This window comes from Echiichthys vipera (assembly GCF_963691815.1).
Source record: "Echiichthys vipera genome assembly, chromosome: 9".
NCBI classification, from domain to species: Eukaryota; Metazoa; Chordata; class Actinopteri; order Perciformes; family Trachinidae; genus Echiichthys; species Echiichthys vipera.
This window is the reverse complement of record NC_139834.1, coordinates 25,962,470-25,978,234: the sequence shown is the minus strand read 5'-3', so window position 1 is coordinate 25,978,234 and position 15,765 is coordinate 25,962,470. Positions and strand designations below refer to the sequence as shown.

General features: G+C 44.4%; 1 protein-coding gene across 8 annotated transcripts in view; it reads right to left on the bottom strand.

Annotated features, from left to right (window-relative positions):
- agrn (agrin) overlaps positions 1-15,765 on the bottom strand; it is a 256,975-nt gene that overhangs the window by 63,457 nt on the left and 177,753 nt on the right. For all 8 annotated transcript variants that reach the window (XM_083920018.1, XM_083920020.1, XM_083920024.1 and 5 more), the window contains one exon: positions 3,330-3,551. In XM_083920018.1, coding sequence (XP_083776144.1) covers positions 3,330-3,551 — 222 coding nt within the window. The remainder of the gene's footprint in view (positions 1-3,329; positions 3,552-15,765) is intronic.

Below are 15,765 nucleotides of genomic sequence, written 5' to 3'. Positions count from 1 at the left end.
CCAGCATTGGCGCCCAGATCAGAGCAGTTGGGACGACATTTGTGCGCCATTCATCATAAGCAAGGCATGAATCTGGAACCGTGGCCGGCCAAATTTACCTGGAAAATATTCTTTTATAAGCTGTCTGAAGCTGTACTGTAAAAAAAATCATATATTAATTTTACTCGACAGGATGTCCTGAATTAAAACATAAGTAGCTGAGTGTCTGATAGGTTTGTGTCACATAAGCAGCTTTCATTAACCATGTAAGTATCACATGTTCATTTATCAGAAATCATTACACAATGCTGTAGGTCACTCCTTGATAAATTTGGATAATGTCTATGACAGGATGGAATATTAATGAGGAGCCCCCTTGTATGATCAACCTGCCACATATTTCCTCACTTCCTGCCATGTCACCTTATCAAACCAAACTTACCTCTTTTGCTGAGGACCTTCTACAATTTGGTCAAGGTCGCCTTGATGTCCCCTGGACCTAAAGTGAGGAACTGCTGATGTTCCTTCTTGCACTGTGACAGCTTTTGTGATAGTGTTTGTGGTTTTGGAAGTGAGCGTGAGACATAGGGGTGGGCTGGTATAAGTGTAGCCTTGAGATTATGAAGGATTGAGTCATGTGGAGGAAAAAACCAAAGACCCTCCAGCTTTACTGTGTTTTGTTGATATTCTCACTGGGAAAAGTAACAGAATTGCTGGTGAGGGGGTTTGGGCGGAGTACAACCTCCGGATTAAGCAGAAAGATGTAGACTGGTTTGTGTTTTGAAGGCTTTTGAACATGCCTGGGTGATAACAACTCCCCTGTTGCCGCCTGCCTGGCCGGTACACTATTAACTCTGCCCCCCCACTTCTCTGCTTCTCCTCATCTTATTTACCTCCATCTCCTTCCCTCCCTGCATTTATTACTTTCCTCTGCCATTTTTTTCTCCGACCACTCTCATGCTGCTGGTCTGACCTATTTTTCTTACTCAACTGTGTATACAATTTCAAACACCTTTGGGAGAAAAGAGGGGAATTTGTTTTCTTTTCTTAAATGATTCCTGTGGCCCTGCTCTCATCTGTTTGGGTAAAGCTGTATTAATGTCCCTATTTCCAAGGCGAATGATACCCAGCTGGGGGGTCTATTAACCAAGCGCACCTCCTCCCAGCCAACCTTACAAGGTCGCCCGCCACTCAAACGCAGGAAAGGGAAAAATCTCAGAATAATAACAAATGTCACTCATATCACTCTCGAGTTGCACCTGAGCCATATAGATAACTGCTATTTTTCCAGCCCGCAGGGAAGGAAATGAAATTATGGCTGGGCCCATGAGAGGCTGTAGGCAGCCACACAAACACACGCAGTAAAGCACACATGCCCAGTTATTTTCTATTGTGGCACCTCTCACCTGCCTCCCTTAAGCTCCTACTTTTGAGTCTGGAAGCCATAAATCTGACAACTTCCACATTATAGTGCATTTGGATGGAAATAACAAAACAGAGCCAGTAAACAAAAAAACAAAAAAAGATGGCTATTTTAGAATTCCCATTATATAAACACCTTGCTACAAAATGAAAAGATGGAAATGGGGCATTTAATTCATGTTTTGAAAAGTGGAAATTAAAGTAATTAATCTAGACATATTATCAGCTCAGAAAGGATAACAAATAATAAAATGAATTACTTGTTATGCGCTTTCGCAATATAACATGCAGCTTGGGATTACTAAACAATGTGAATATCACAGAAAGTTCCCACTTTATTCACCATTTTTTTCAGTTACTCATCCCTTCAACTTAAATTCCGATACTTCCGACAGCACCTGAAGGCAGCATATGTTCCTCTACTCTCTCTTTCTTTCTGCTCCATAAACATGTATAGTAGATTACTGGGGGGAATAGCCTGTGATAATTAGGTGAGATAATAGCTTAAGTCAGTCAGTTGTTATGGTGCAGAATGTGAACCAGTAAAGCTGTTCAAACAGCCCAGAAATAACCCACATTATCATTGCCATCATTCCTCGGCTGGCCCGCGCATTGCAAGCCAATGCCTCAGCGTTTTTATGGCACCATTGCGCTGACGCAGGCCTGTTTCCTCTGGGAGCCAAAAACTATCCATAGTGTTGGATTACAGACATGGCCCTCCACTCTGCCAGCTCGCTCTGCCTCTCGCTTTTTAAAATAAAGACTATTCATTACCACAGAGGGACCCCAGGTCCACAGACCTGCCGTCTACCTGCTGTGCAGCGCACCAAATTGAGTCAGCCAGCGTGCCCACAGTTGGAACCCTGTTCTCTCTCCCTTTCCTGTTGGCATACATACTTGTGCTGGATTTAAATTGAGGGAAGGGGTTGAGGGGAAGATAACAGATGCAACACACGTGAAGGCAGAGAGGCAGCATAGGATCTCTTTGACAACTAACCCTGTCATTTTTGGATGACAATAATAATATTAATAGATCAATTTTATATGGCGCTTTTCAGTAACTCTCAAAGACTAGCTTGTACAAACAAACATGACCCGCAGCGGCCACTTTCATCGTTATAGTCTTAAAATATATGTAGAACAAAATCTATTTCAGCAAAGCGGAGTGAATGGAGTGAGAGTTGGGTCTAATACTAGGGGGCTAATAACCTGTGCTTTTGCCCAGCGTGTGTGAAAAGCGGATGGCTCGATGGTAGTTGAGGAAGAATACTCAAACACCAATTAGGCCATAGGAAAAAATGGCCTTCCAAGATGTTACTTAGTGGGTTTACCAAGCTGTACAAATCTGCCAGTACGGCTCTGTGCCTGCATGGTGGATCTGAAGATATTTTTACCACTTGAAGCTCTACTGTCCCTGGTGTACTAATGACTAGCTGATACTCAAACGCTGCAAGACAAAGCAAAGTGACTCATGTAGCCAATTAGAAACAAGTATGCCCTGCATTCCCTTTCATCAGGACTAAAGTGTATCTTCACTTAAAGGTCAAAACAGGCAAATTGGGGTCTTGGTGTTGGTATGGAAGGGCTGAAAAAGAGCAGGAAGGAGGAGATGAAGAGAAATGGATGACTGATAAGAACACTTCACAAGAGACCTGAAGATGTATTAAGTATTGTTTTGACTTTGTTGGATATAAATGAGAAGCCCCAGGCTGAATATGATTCCATAAGTGTTAATTGTTAATGTCTGTGGATTATAATTCTGCCTCTGGGTAATGTAGCACTATTAATTAATTTGAGCTTGATTATATTCCACAAGGAGAGATATTTCCCTACCTGTGAGCTATTATTCACACATTTCATAGTGATTTCATTACTGAACAGTGAATTACTGTGTAGTATAATGTGTAATGTGTAATAATGTAACTCACCACAGGGTCCTTTGTGTTGGATGTGAATGGCCTTCTGCAGGGCACAACCCATCGCTCGCATCTCGCAGGGGCTCCCGTAGCTGTGGCCGTCAGATCCGCACACCGGGTCGGACGTTTGCGGACAGGCCTCGGGGCATTCGCACACCGGCTCGTTGTTCTTGACCACGCACACGGCCCCATGATCGCACACCTTATCCAGACAGGGGCTTGGTATGCTGAGATCTGAAGGCCGACCACCCAAGAGATAGAGAGTTAGGGGGGGGGGGGGTTACTGAACAGGGGAGATGGGAAGAATATAAGTAGGTTGGAGAAAGGTCTGGGGCTGGAAAGGGCATAGGTGACATGGAGTTAAATTAGAGCATAGCCACACAGGCAACAGCAGGTTTGGTGTTAGAAAAGGTTTGGGGAGAAAAGGCGATATGATGTGCAATACAGCCCTATCCCTGTGACACCTCAGCTTCGGAAGTAATGTCCACACCTTTGTGCCTATCCTGATGTATCCTGAATCTTTGAAGAGTCCAACGAATCCGGTGGCATGAGGACAGTGGATAAAAACATTGCCCTGTAGCACAATAGAGATGAAACAGCAGACTAACAATGGTTGCACAGCCTTTTTTTTTTCAGGCGGGCAAACGCCTGGATTAATTGACGTTCCCAATGTGCCCCTTCAAAGGCTGCCATTTGCATCTCAGTGAGAGCCACCGCTCCAGCCAAAGCTGGTTCAACTGACACGGAGGAGCGAGAAATAGAAGAGGATGAGAGTGTGTGAGAGAGAAAATGCAGGGAACACAGAGAGAGTCGAAGAGAAGAAAGAGCCCTCTGCTTAATAATTCACAAAAGGCAAGCTCCTGGGCAGAGGCAGATATGAAATGTGAACATCACAGAGAGGTGTCTGCTTCAGTGTCTCCCTCTCACGCATGAGCTCCAGCATGACTTCATTAAAACGAGGACTGGATTTTGCACCTATGATTCTCGGTGGCAGCAGATGGGTGTAGGCTGGGCTGATATAACCTGACTTGATCGTGGAAAAGATGAATCCTGAAAAAAAGGCTAAGAACAATCCTTTGATCGCAGCCTCCCTTCCTGACTCAATCCATTGTTTTTACAGCTTTATGTGTCAATGAAAATGTTACATGACATTGTGTATACTGAGCCAGTGTGTGCATGTGTGTGTGTGTGTGGTGAGTATCAGTGTTGAGAGCTTGGCTTGTTGAAAAGTGTGAGCCTTAAGGTCAGATGATATACACCCCAGTATCCAGAGTAAGCAAGACAATAGCTGGCACATTAATGTAAATATCAGACAGAGGCACTCAGAGATGTGCATTTTTAATCCAAAGTTAAGCAAACTTCTTCCTTCCCTTAGTCTACTTTTTATTTTAGCTTTGGTTAGAGGGTTGAGGGTGCTGTCATGGAAACTGCCCCTTGTAATGACACCACCCATGGCTCCATCGTTATCATGACCATTATGGGATTAGATGGGATCACAGGGGGGCGACGTGTCGTGCTTGGAGCCCCCTGATTCATTCATCAGCTAAGGATTCAGCTGATTCGTTCAGTAGTGTCTCTAATGTTGGGGTAAATTATCAGCTGATAACACAGGCGGAGGCAATTAGCTTGTTTCACTCTGATTGAGGTGATGGGAGGGGTATGGGCTCTAAAATCAGGGACACACCAAGCCCACTTCAAAGAAGTGGTGGAGACTAAAGCCGACGGCCAACTAGCACGTACGGACTGTGCAATAAGTCTTCAGCAGGCGGAGAGAAAGTCTGTATTCGTCATTCACAAAGGGAAACCGGAAGACTGACAGGACGGCTTAAAACGGCAGTTAGCCAGTTAACACTTTAACAAGACAACCTGATGTTGACAAAACTAATGATTTTTGATGCACGTGATCACACAATAACATAAGGAACTGTTGCTGCTAAAGAGCTCAGTGGATACTAAATAAATCTTTCCTGATATAACAAGGTTGTTTTCGATCTCACAGCCTCTGGACTTTGTTTAGCCGTTTGTTTCCTTGAACACATTTCTCTACTCATGCACTGACTGAACTGCATATTCAGAGTGGTTTCTCTCACAGAAATTTGAAAAAACGCTCACCGTTGACCCAACTTCGACCAATGGAATATTTACCCGTTTCTTCCGTTCCTCATCCCGTCAACTTTTAACTCTGATAACTCTGAAAGCACCTGAAGGCAGCATATGTTCTTTACTCTCTATGACTGAATATCATAAGACCAATTCTGTGGCTCATCTTCCAACATAAAGTAAAAAGGTATAGCAAAAAGTAGAGTGGATTGTATACTGCAGGTTGTCCACTACCTCCTGCTGATTTTCCTACTAAGTTTTGGCTGTAAATGAGTAACACAACCCAGACATAGACACTGCCATTTTGGAAGCTTAACTATAGATTTCTGTGTTTTGATGCCAAGCTGCTGTTTGAAAAAGAGTTTGGAGGTGCCACATTAATATGCAAGTTATTCAACGCTGCTTCATTTGGTACGGCTTCAAAAACAATTGACTCCCCGTGATCTCTTTTCAACTCTGCGCGTGTCTGCTTATGTGTGCATGTGTGTGTGTGTAACAGCCGTAAGCCTGTGATCTGAGCTTTGCCGTACAACCTTGGCCTCCATAAAAGTTCACCAGCCCACTTCCCAAGGACAGACTCCTAAAACCCAACTGCAGCTTCCGATAACGCCTTAGTCTCCCATTCTCTTTGTTTCACACCCATAGGAATAGATGAAAGAAAATTTCCCTCCAAAACTAATTTTTTATCATCCTTTTCCTCTGGGGGGCTAAATTTCTGCCTGGTTTATTAACTGGAGAGGGTGTAAGAAAGAAAAGGGGAAAAAAACAAGACAAAACTCCCCAAGTGTAAAAATCTTCTGACACAGTTAAAAAGCTGTCTTTTCCTCTCTCTTGGATGCAGGCAGAGGCTTTGAAATGGCAGCCTGTCACAACTAAGGCTTGTGGGAGCGTGTTCACAAGCCTGTTCCAGCTCTTCTTCTCTCCCTGGTCTTCTCCCAAACACTTAAAAACATCTTCTTCATGCATGCATCAGTGTTCCTGTCAGGCAGGTCCAGAATAAGCCAAAGTCTGTGGCTTTAAAGCAAGATAATTCTCCGTAAAAATTAGCTTGACGGTTGAATGGGAGTGCCAAACACTTTTGCACAGTTAGCCAAGGCATTGTTTTTAGTGGCTGGGCAGGTGCAGTGAGTGGTCTGCTGTGGCACTGGGGACAAGTCAGGAGAAACAGTATAAAAAAGCATGAATAATTCCTTCTCATAAAGGATTCTGCTCTGCTAGCGTGCACTCAGCTATGTTTCTGTACCATGGCGCCCAGTTGAGGACTGGTGTCACCTCAGTCTGTGTCCTCTCCTGCCAGCTGCTGTGTAACTTTTCCATTTTCTATTTTAATTAGTGTGGCATTTCAACGGCACTGACCGGCTTCAGAGCACGGAGGGGATTACTTCAGCTTAGAGCCCCAGAAGAGGCGCTAGCCACCCACGTTCCTCTGATGTCTTGATACCTGCTTACCTGTCCGTCTGAGGCATCATTACTGCCCATTTAGTGGTGTTATCTGACTGGTAAAGGGGCGAGGACACAGTGGAACTCCTACAGCTTAACAACCCCTTGTTAGGTCACAGTGATGGCACAGCCAGCCCTGGCAGGAAGCTGGCTGTGATTGTGTGGTTGCTGTAGTGAGCAGACATACATGGTTAAACTCCAGTAACATGTCATGGGAAAGCTGGGAGATTATTTTGGTGAGAGCACCCCCCTTCGCTCAGCTCATACATATGTTAATTGGACTTTTTCCCCCTTGGGTCTGTGCGCAATTCCAAATCGCTCCTTGTATTATGCAGGGCAGTGAATCAGTGTAATCCAGGTGATGCTTGCAGTAGCCAACTGGCAGTGAGAATATCATCACAACACAGGGCTTCAATTGGGCACAGCCAATCCGAGGCAAGCCCCGCCTTCTGTGTTTCTTCACCTGCGGGACCTTGAACCGCCTCCCTTAGCCTCCCTCGCATTATACACATTTATGTATCATATTAGTTGAGGGAAAGGGAGGTGCAGAGAGAAAGCTATATTAGCATACAGCAAAAGGCATACCCGCGGGCTGTGTCTGTCTACCACTGAACACTTATCACAGGCAGGGGGTGAATCCAAGGCTCTTTTGTGCATTTACAACCGAGAACGTGCTGCTCTTCAAAATGGAGACGAGCGAAAACAGTGTGGGGAAAGAAGAAAGACAAGCTGGGATCCCTCATCCTGTGACATGTATCTATCTGTGGTGAGATGACATCTAAACACAGTATAATCCAAACAATCATCGGGATGTGTGCGCCACAGGAAGTATCTCAGATTAATGTAAGAGAAACAGAAGTGAAAATGGAGCAATTACCCTCAACATTTATTGCATCTCCAATCAAGTCAGGGACTACAGCATGACGGCTCCGAAGGAACAGGAAATTAAATGAAAAATGTAGAAATTGGAAGAAGCGTGCAGTTGATCACAGCCTAACGGCGTGTAACACACACAGTGCCTCAAGTCACTTCTGGCATCCCGTTGACCCACATTTCTCCACAATTTCTGCACGATGACAGCCTGCAGGCTGCAATAAGTGGACCGGTGGTCCCTGGCTGCTGTCAGTCAGGCTCCCATGGCACTTCCTCTAATTAACTTGATTAGGAAAAACAGCACCGGTGATCTCAGGCTGACTTACATACTCAAACTCCATGACTGTTTGTGAGTCTAATCACTGCAGCCGGCAGAGATGCTAATCAAATAAACATGCAAATGATAAAATATTCCGCACAGAGCCCTGACTCCTAAGGTGACTGATTTTTTCTTTCCTGCTCTGCAGAGCTCTTTGTCAATGACAATGTGTCTGCCGCTGAGTGATTCCGTGTTAACCTCCGGAGGCAACAGGCAACACATTTCAAGCAACTCGCTCGCATTTCCATGAGTTTTTCTGCATTTGCAATCATGCACTCACCCCCTCACACACACACACACACACTGCTGTGTATATGTAAAATGACAAAAGAGCTGTGAATAAAGAATTCTGGTCCGCAGAACTAGCTTTTTCATTTGTCCACTCATAGTTTGCCTGCCAATGTGTTCCTCTCAAACTGTGTGTTTCAGTGGTTTTACAGAATTAGGCTGGTCTCCGCTCTCAAAAGCCACACAGCTGCTTATTTGTATTTTATGTAGAGCCTAACTGACAATTTAAAATTCCCCTCTTCCTATCCTTCTAATACCAGACGTGTATATCTGGTACATCAACAGGCTCCGGGGAGTTGTGGTGAGCCAACTCACACTCCTGTTTCCACTGAATCAAAGTATTTTTGGATATGCACTTATGTAGCTCCACTTAAAAGGGCTGCAGGAAAATACATCTGGGCAGGAAGTAAGCAACGATATAAGTAGGTCCACAAACAAAAGAGAAAACAAAGTTTATATAGTCCATGGTATTGATTGAATACATTTATTTCTATTTTATTTCTCACTACCTTTATTAAATCCTTATTTTTAGCTCAGAGTCAAAAGTTTCAGCGCTGTGGACGGCAACGGTCAGTGATGCCATTAAATATGTCATACATATAGAAAGCGCTTCTGTATCTATGAAATACATTGCCATATGATCGTGTCTCACTTGAACTATCCGGCAATTAAGACACGACGTAACTTCCAAAATATGATTTCAAGGTCAAGCCGGTCCAAGCCTCGTATTTCTACAATGCCGCAGTGCCGTGTTCCCCATTGTGTGAACACATCTGAGTTTTTTAAAAACAATGTAATTGTCATTTTACCTCTTTTTTATCGACGTAAAAGACGTCTAACTGATCCGGTAATCGTATTTTGAAAGGGTGTTACATCAGATTTAACAGCCAGATAGGCTACACTGCTCTTTCGGTTTCCGGTGTACTGCTCCGTTACGACAGAATGAAGGCAGAATATGAACAGGAAGCTCAGTCTGTATCTAACGTTGAGCATAAATGAGCCTTATCTGAGGACACTGCTATCCATTACACTCACTCACACACACACACACACACACACACACACAGACACACACACACACACACACACACACACACACACACACACACACACACACACACACACACCCACACCCACACACACACACACACACACACACACACACACACACACACACACACACACACACACACACACACACACACACACACACACCCACCCACACCCACACCCACACACACACACACACACACACACACACACACACACACACAGACACGCAAAGGGTGGGGACAACTCTTTAAAAGTGATTGAACCATGTCCTTTAAACACAGCATTACCCACACTGCAGCTTGGAATAGCTTTTCATAAAGCTACAGGCAGTATGTTTAGGGGCCGAGCAAAAGAACATTAAGCAGAGTACATTACACACAGGTACAATGAGGAGTTGAGGACCCACTAAGCAATTTTGATCGTTACTGGTGAAAGCACTGTAGAGACGAGCTCACTTTGGCCCCGATCAGACAGAGCGCTTTTTAGCAGCCCGGGGCGGCTTTTTGTAACTGTTTTCACTGAGAGTGAGACTTTTTGCTCACTGCTTTCGCGTTGCTGAGCGCCTCATGTTTTTCCACTCTGTCCGCATCACGTTTTTGCAGGAGCACCCTGAGCGCCTCGAGTTGAAAGCACTTCAATTCAGAGCAGAAGAGTGCCCAACATCATTTGCGGGTTTTTTTTCACCATTGTCCAATCAGATTGGTGGTTGCCTAGCACCAATACGAAAAAAGAAAGATGCAAGCTGCGTTTAGGCTTTTGCGTGCTACAAGCACAAGTCTGGTCTGGGTCTGTCTGTGTCTTTGCTGTCAAATTCATTCAGCATGTCACAGCGTTACAGTAGTTCTGTGGATGAGCGGTCAGTAAAGCATTCTGGTGTCTTCTTTCTATACCTTATGGTGAACACAAGGTATAAAGTTATCTGAATTCAAATGTTTAACATGTTAAAACTGGAGTTCATTGTTGGGACTAATGGTGGCACTAAAAAAAACTGACCAAGTATGGGAACCAAAAAGAGTGAAAAAAGCAAGAAAGAATAAAAGCCTTTGAAAACGTTGGGGTGCCAATGTATCCCCATTGTTCGTCCTCTAAATATACATCTGCTAGAATAGTCAACGCTGTACGCACACTTCCTTTGTTTAGTTTGTGCTGGTACCCTGTTGTGCTGTCATCATATGGGAAGGAGAGGAAATAACAGGACTTAAGCCTTAAAATATTCCGTAAGTGTCCCATGCTGTGAAACGTATAATTGAAACCATCCGTATTGTTAAGACTCAATTGTAAATGTAAGTCCTCGCTTTCAGTAAGACTCTGCATAAAGGCCGATTCTTTTGTATTTCCATGTTGAATTATGTTTTAATCGCGTGTGTCGTTGGAGAACAGCAACGTTGCTGTTCTCCATCACCATTTAGCTTCTACCACGTGGTAGAAGCTAAATGGTGATGTAGAAGATGAAAATATCAAAGCAACCACGATGAAAATGCATAAGCAGCTGTGTCATCTCGTCTGCCTCCCTGGTGATGACACACATCTCTTATTTTCTATCTCAGGATCCAAGGCTGCAGACCAATTCACCTTCTTTTCCCGGCAGCCGGCTCTGATTCACTTCCAGCAAATCCTTCACAGGCTCACGTGTTCTCAGACGTCTGGAAGATTTGTGACTCTGCCTGGACCTAACTTAATCAGCTAAATGCCATGTAGTGTCTCAATCTCTAAATTGATGAGCTTTAAATATAAATCAAACTGTTCAAGGGAGGACAGCCGTCGGGACTTTATAGACATGTGGGTTCTTTGCATGACCATTCTTTGCGGCGGCGAGCTCCGACATGGGAGGGGTGACATTAGGGCGCTGTCACCCACATGAAAAGAGATTTACGACGGTGCCAGAAGTGGAGAATTTCATCCGTTTGACAGCTGGCAGGGCGATCGATCACCCTGCCCCAACGCACCACTCAGCCAGTGAATCGGGCACAGAGATCGTTATTTATCAAATCATTATAATTGAATAGATCAAAATCTTCCTTTTTTTCAGATGTATAGGACTTAGTCTCAAGCCTCAAATCTGTGTGTGAGAGTACCACGATCACATGTCATCCATTGTGCAGGTGTCTTTTGACACTGCCAGTCACTGTAAGTGCACGAGCACAAAAGAGAGTATGTCTCATGCTGTATACAGTGCGTGTTCCTGTTGCGTGATCAGTGTGGGCTATTGATAGTTCTCCGACAACAAGAGCGAGCGCACACACACACACACACACACACACACACACACACACACACACACACACACACACACACACACACACACACACACACACACACACACACACACACACACACACACACACACACACACACACACACACACACACACACACACACACACACACACACACACTGCATCTCTTGAGTGTCTGTCAAGATTATATTATGTATCTGAAGTCTTTTCGGCAGTGCTATTACAGCTATCTGGACTCCTAACTGGTCCTACTAACACACTGGCGGTAAGAGACATCAAAAGGACACGAGGGAAAGAAAGAAGGAGGACAGAAGGAAAGGCAGTTCCAACATGTGCATGGACACACACAATCAAACACACACACACACAAACACACACACACCTCTTGCATGCATATCATCTGTGTGACTAAACCAACAGTCTCTGTGGGCACACATGCGTTTGCCTCGTTTGATGTTTAATTAAAACTGAATCGAGGGGAGGTGGTGGTGGTGGTGCTGGGGGAGGGTGGCGTTATGTGGCACTCTGTTTTGAAAAATATGCAAATGTCAATAAAAATGCATTAAAGAAACATACTACCAGTCGCTGATGGCTGTGATGCGCAGGGGAAAGGGAGGAAGGATGAAGAGAGAGAAAGAAAGTGAAATAACTAAACAAATGGGGGAGGGGCTGTGACACTGCATGCAAGAAACGCAGCAAAACACATAAGAGCTCTCCCTGCCATTTCCATTACTTAATGTATGCACAGTTCACATGGCCGGATAATGCTAATGTATGCTGGTGCCTCCTGATGCTGAAGACTGGCGATGGCTTTGGTATTCGGCTTCACACCAACGTCCGGGAAATGGACGGCTCTGTCTCGTTTCATGGGCGTCGGTTAAAACATCGATGAAAACGTGGAGAGAAGCTCGGGACGACAAAACACGACAATGTCTGCTGTTTGGACTAATGTTACACAGAGCATAAAGGGCCGCTTGCTCCGGTTTCATCGTGCATGCGGGCTTATAGGGTTACGATGGGAAGCCACAAAAAATGCTTCTAATCCAGCAGGAGATTCACATAAGATGAGGCATTCGCATCCCAATCAAAAATCCCCAGAGGCCAAATAAACTGTATGCGTAAAGTCATCCAGGGCTTTTCAAAATGATTCCTTTCTTGGGCTCAAAGAAAAAAAACCTCTCTTCAATCACAAAGAACCCTATAATCTTGAACAACTTTGGTGCTTGGCAGGAATCCCATACAATAATAGGAATAGATATCTCGGTGCTGAGAAAGACCCCCTTGTGAGATAAACCCAACATTTCATATTCCATAGCTGACAGAACAGATAAGAAATGGGTTGATGGCAGGAGACAGTTACATATATACAGTAACGATATACTCACAACTAGCAACGACTCACTTCCAAATGTAATTTACCAAGAAACAATCTTTTAAAATCCCTTTAAACACTGGGCACAAGATAACTCTATACATCTATTCCAAAAAAAATCTCTCCTGGAGGATCTCTTGCTAAACATTCTCTTTTTTCTGTTTTAACTTTACGAACAAGCCTCCTGTACAACTAAACTAAACTAAAGCAATCTACACATTAAGGCCAGGACAGACAGGGCTAGGATGCTCTTATATAGTTGCCACAAAAAGTAGACAAATGCAGCACAATATCTTTCACAGAACCCATTTCACTCCATATAGGCTATACAAGATTGACGGGAATATGTCTGCCATGTGCCTGAGGTGTAAAATAGCTGAGGGCAATGTTTCATATGCTCTGGAGTTGCTCTTACCAGGAGGACTTTTGGAAAATCATTACAGCCACTGTTTCGAATATCTCAGAGTCCGTATGTGAGCCCAGGATTTGGCTTGAGATGTCGATACGTCCCTTGCCGGCACGGCTGGGAAAAAAATGATTCTTAGAAACTGGAAATCAGAAAAACTCATCACTGGCTAAGTGAACTGTCATCATACTGCATCATACCTCAGGTCTCGCTGCCCGGCCATGTCTCTGTAGTGACAGCTAGTGTTTGTGTAGGTGTGAGTGTGTGTGTATGTGTGAATGTGTGTATGAGCGTATACATATTTTGTGTGTCTCTGTGCATGACTGTGGGGGTGGGAGGGTCAGGTTCTTTTAACTTTCTTCTCCTGATTTTATTTGATGTTTCTCTTTTTCTGTACATCTCTGTGAGGCACTTTGCGCTACTTTTCTGTATGAAAAGCGCAATATAAATTAAGGTTGATTTGATTTGCCCTCTAGTCCCTGTAAATGTCAGGAGAAAACCTGCAATAAGATCTGGGGCGCCCTTATGGACTCTCTCCCTCAGTAAACACCTTAAGCTGATACCATGGTTATTTACTTTGCGGAACCTGCTTTCCTACTTTTCTTTTCAACATATCCTTAAAGAATGTGATGTTGCATACTGTACTGATCATTGTTCCATTCCGGCGGGAGGTAAGGCTGGTTAATTAGACAGATTGGATTTTCAATACAATTTGTGCTTCCAACGATTATGAAAACAAGATAATTGAGGCGGAACAATTATTGTGTACCATTCTGTTTCACAACGATGCTCTCATTTTGTCTTGTGTTATAAATCCAGCACACAACTTTCCTTTACAGGACTGCTCTTTCGTCCATTTTCTTTAAAATTCTTTGGAAATAGTACTTTCGACAAGTCAAAAAAAAAAAATCTATGTGTAAGTATATGAGAAGAAAGGTCCCTTAAACTAAGCCATAATCCGAATACAAGAGTGCCAGTGCCGAGTGCAAAGTGGATCGAGGACAATTTATGATCTCATCTCATCTTCTCATCGCATCTTCAACCGCTTATCCAGGGTCGGGTCGCGGGGGCAGCAGCTTTAGCAGGGGACCCCAAACTTCCCTTTCCCGGGCCACATTAACCAGCTCTAACTGGGGGATCCCGAGGTGTTCCCAGGCCAGTGTGGAGATATAATCTCTCCACCTGGTCCTGGGTCTTCCCCAAGGCCTCCTCCCAGCTGGACGTGCCGTGAACACCTCCCTGGGTAGGCACCCAGGGGGCATTCTTACTAGATGCCAGAACCACCTCAACTGGCTCCTTTGTAACGCAAAAAAAGTTCCTCACGGATGGCTGAACCTCTCACCCTATCTCTAAGGGAGACTCCAGCCACCCTCCTGAGAAAAAACCCATTTCAGCCGCTTGTAACCACGACCTTGTTCTTTCAGTCGTGACCCAGCTTTCATGACCATAGGTGAGGATAGGAACTCACTATGATGTTGTGACAAAATCTGACACCTGCTATTTCTGTCAAATGAATCTGTTCAAGCTTGAGCAGCACAATAACATTTAGAACAAGTGGTTCTAAATGTTATTGTGCGATATTGTGGCTTGTGCTGTAACCACTCAGCTACCAAGGTGCTCCAAGTTATGGTGAATTTTTTTTCTAACTTAATCTAAAGGATCAGATATAAGGGATTCCAAAGGATTCGACCATACTCTGACCCCAGCGAAGCTTTACCAAAATAGTGAAGAAGCAGAGCTTTATGCATTCATCTGGCAGTTGCAGCTTTTATGAGATGACGGGAGAAAGGAAGGGAGTGAGGTTAGGGGCTGGCGTGCACTACTGCATGCAGAGTTGGAGGTGAGCAGTAGATAGGCAGGTAGGAGCAGGAGAAGCTTTTAGAAAGGAAATAAAGCCCAGAGAGCAGGGAGAGAGGAAGACTTCTCCAACCTCACGGTTCACATCTTTGCAGGACGGTAAACAGAGGGAAAAGACATTAACGACACAAAGAGACCGAAGCAGTGAGAGGAAAAAGACAGCTGTACAAGACCCCTCCTGTTAGGTCCTTTCGGAGCGCGGGGAAGGGCTTCACCCCTCAGATTCCACCTGATGAGGTCGCCCACCGGGTGACCCCACTTTCCACCTGCAGCCAGACAGCCAGGAAGACGACCACACGGACAAAGACAGACAGACAGACTGACTGACGCACTGAAACAAGAAAGAATAGCTTTTTTTTATACAAGAACAAGCAACACACAAGACAAAGAGACAAAGACAGAAGAGAGAAAAAAGGACAAAAGCCACAAGGTGGAAGAGTGGCTCTAGTAGAAGGAGGAGAAGACAGAGAGCGGATGAATGAAACATGAAGGCGGCGTTTCATT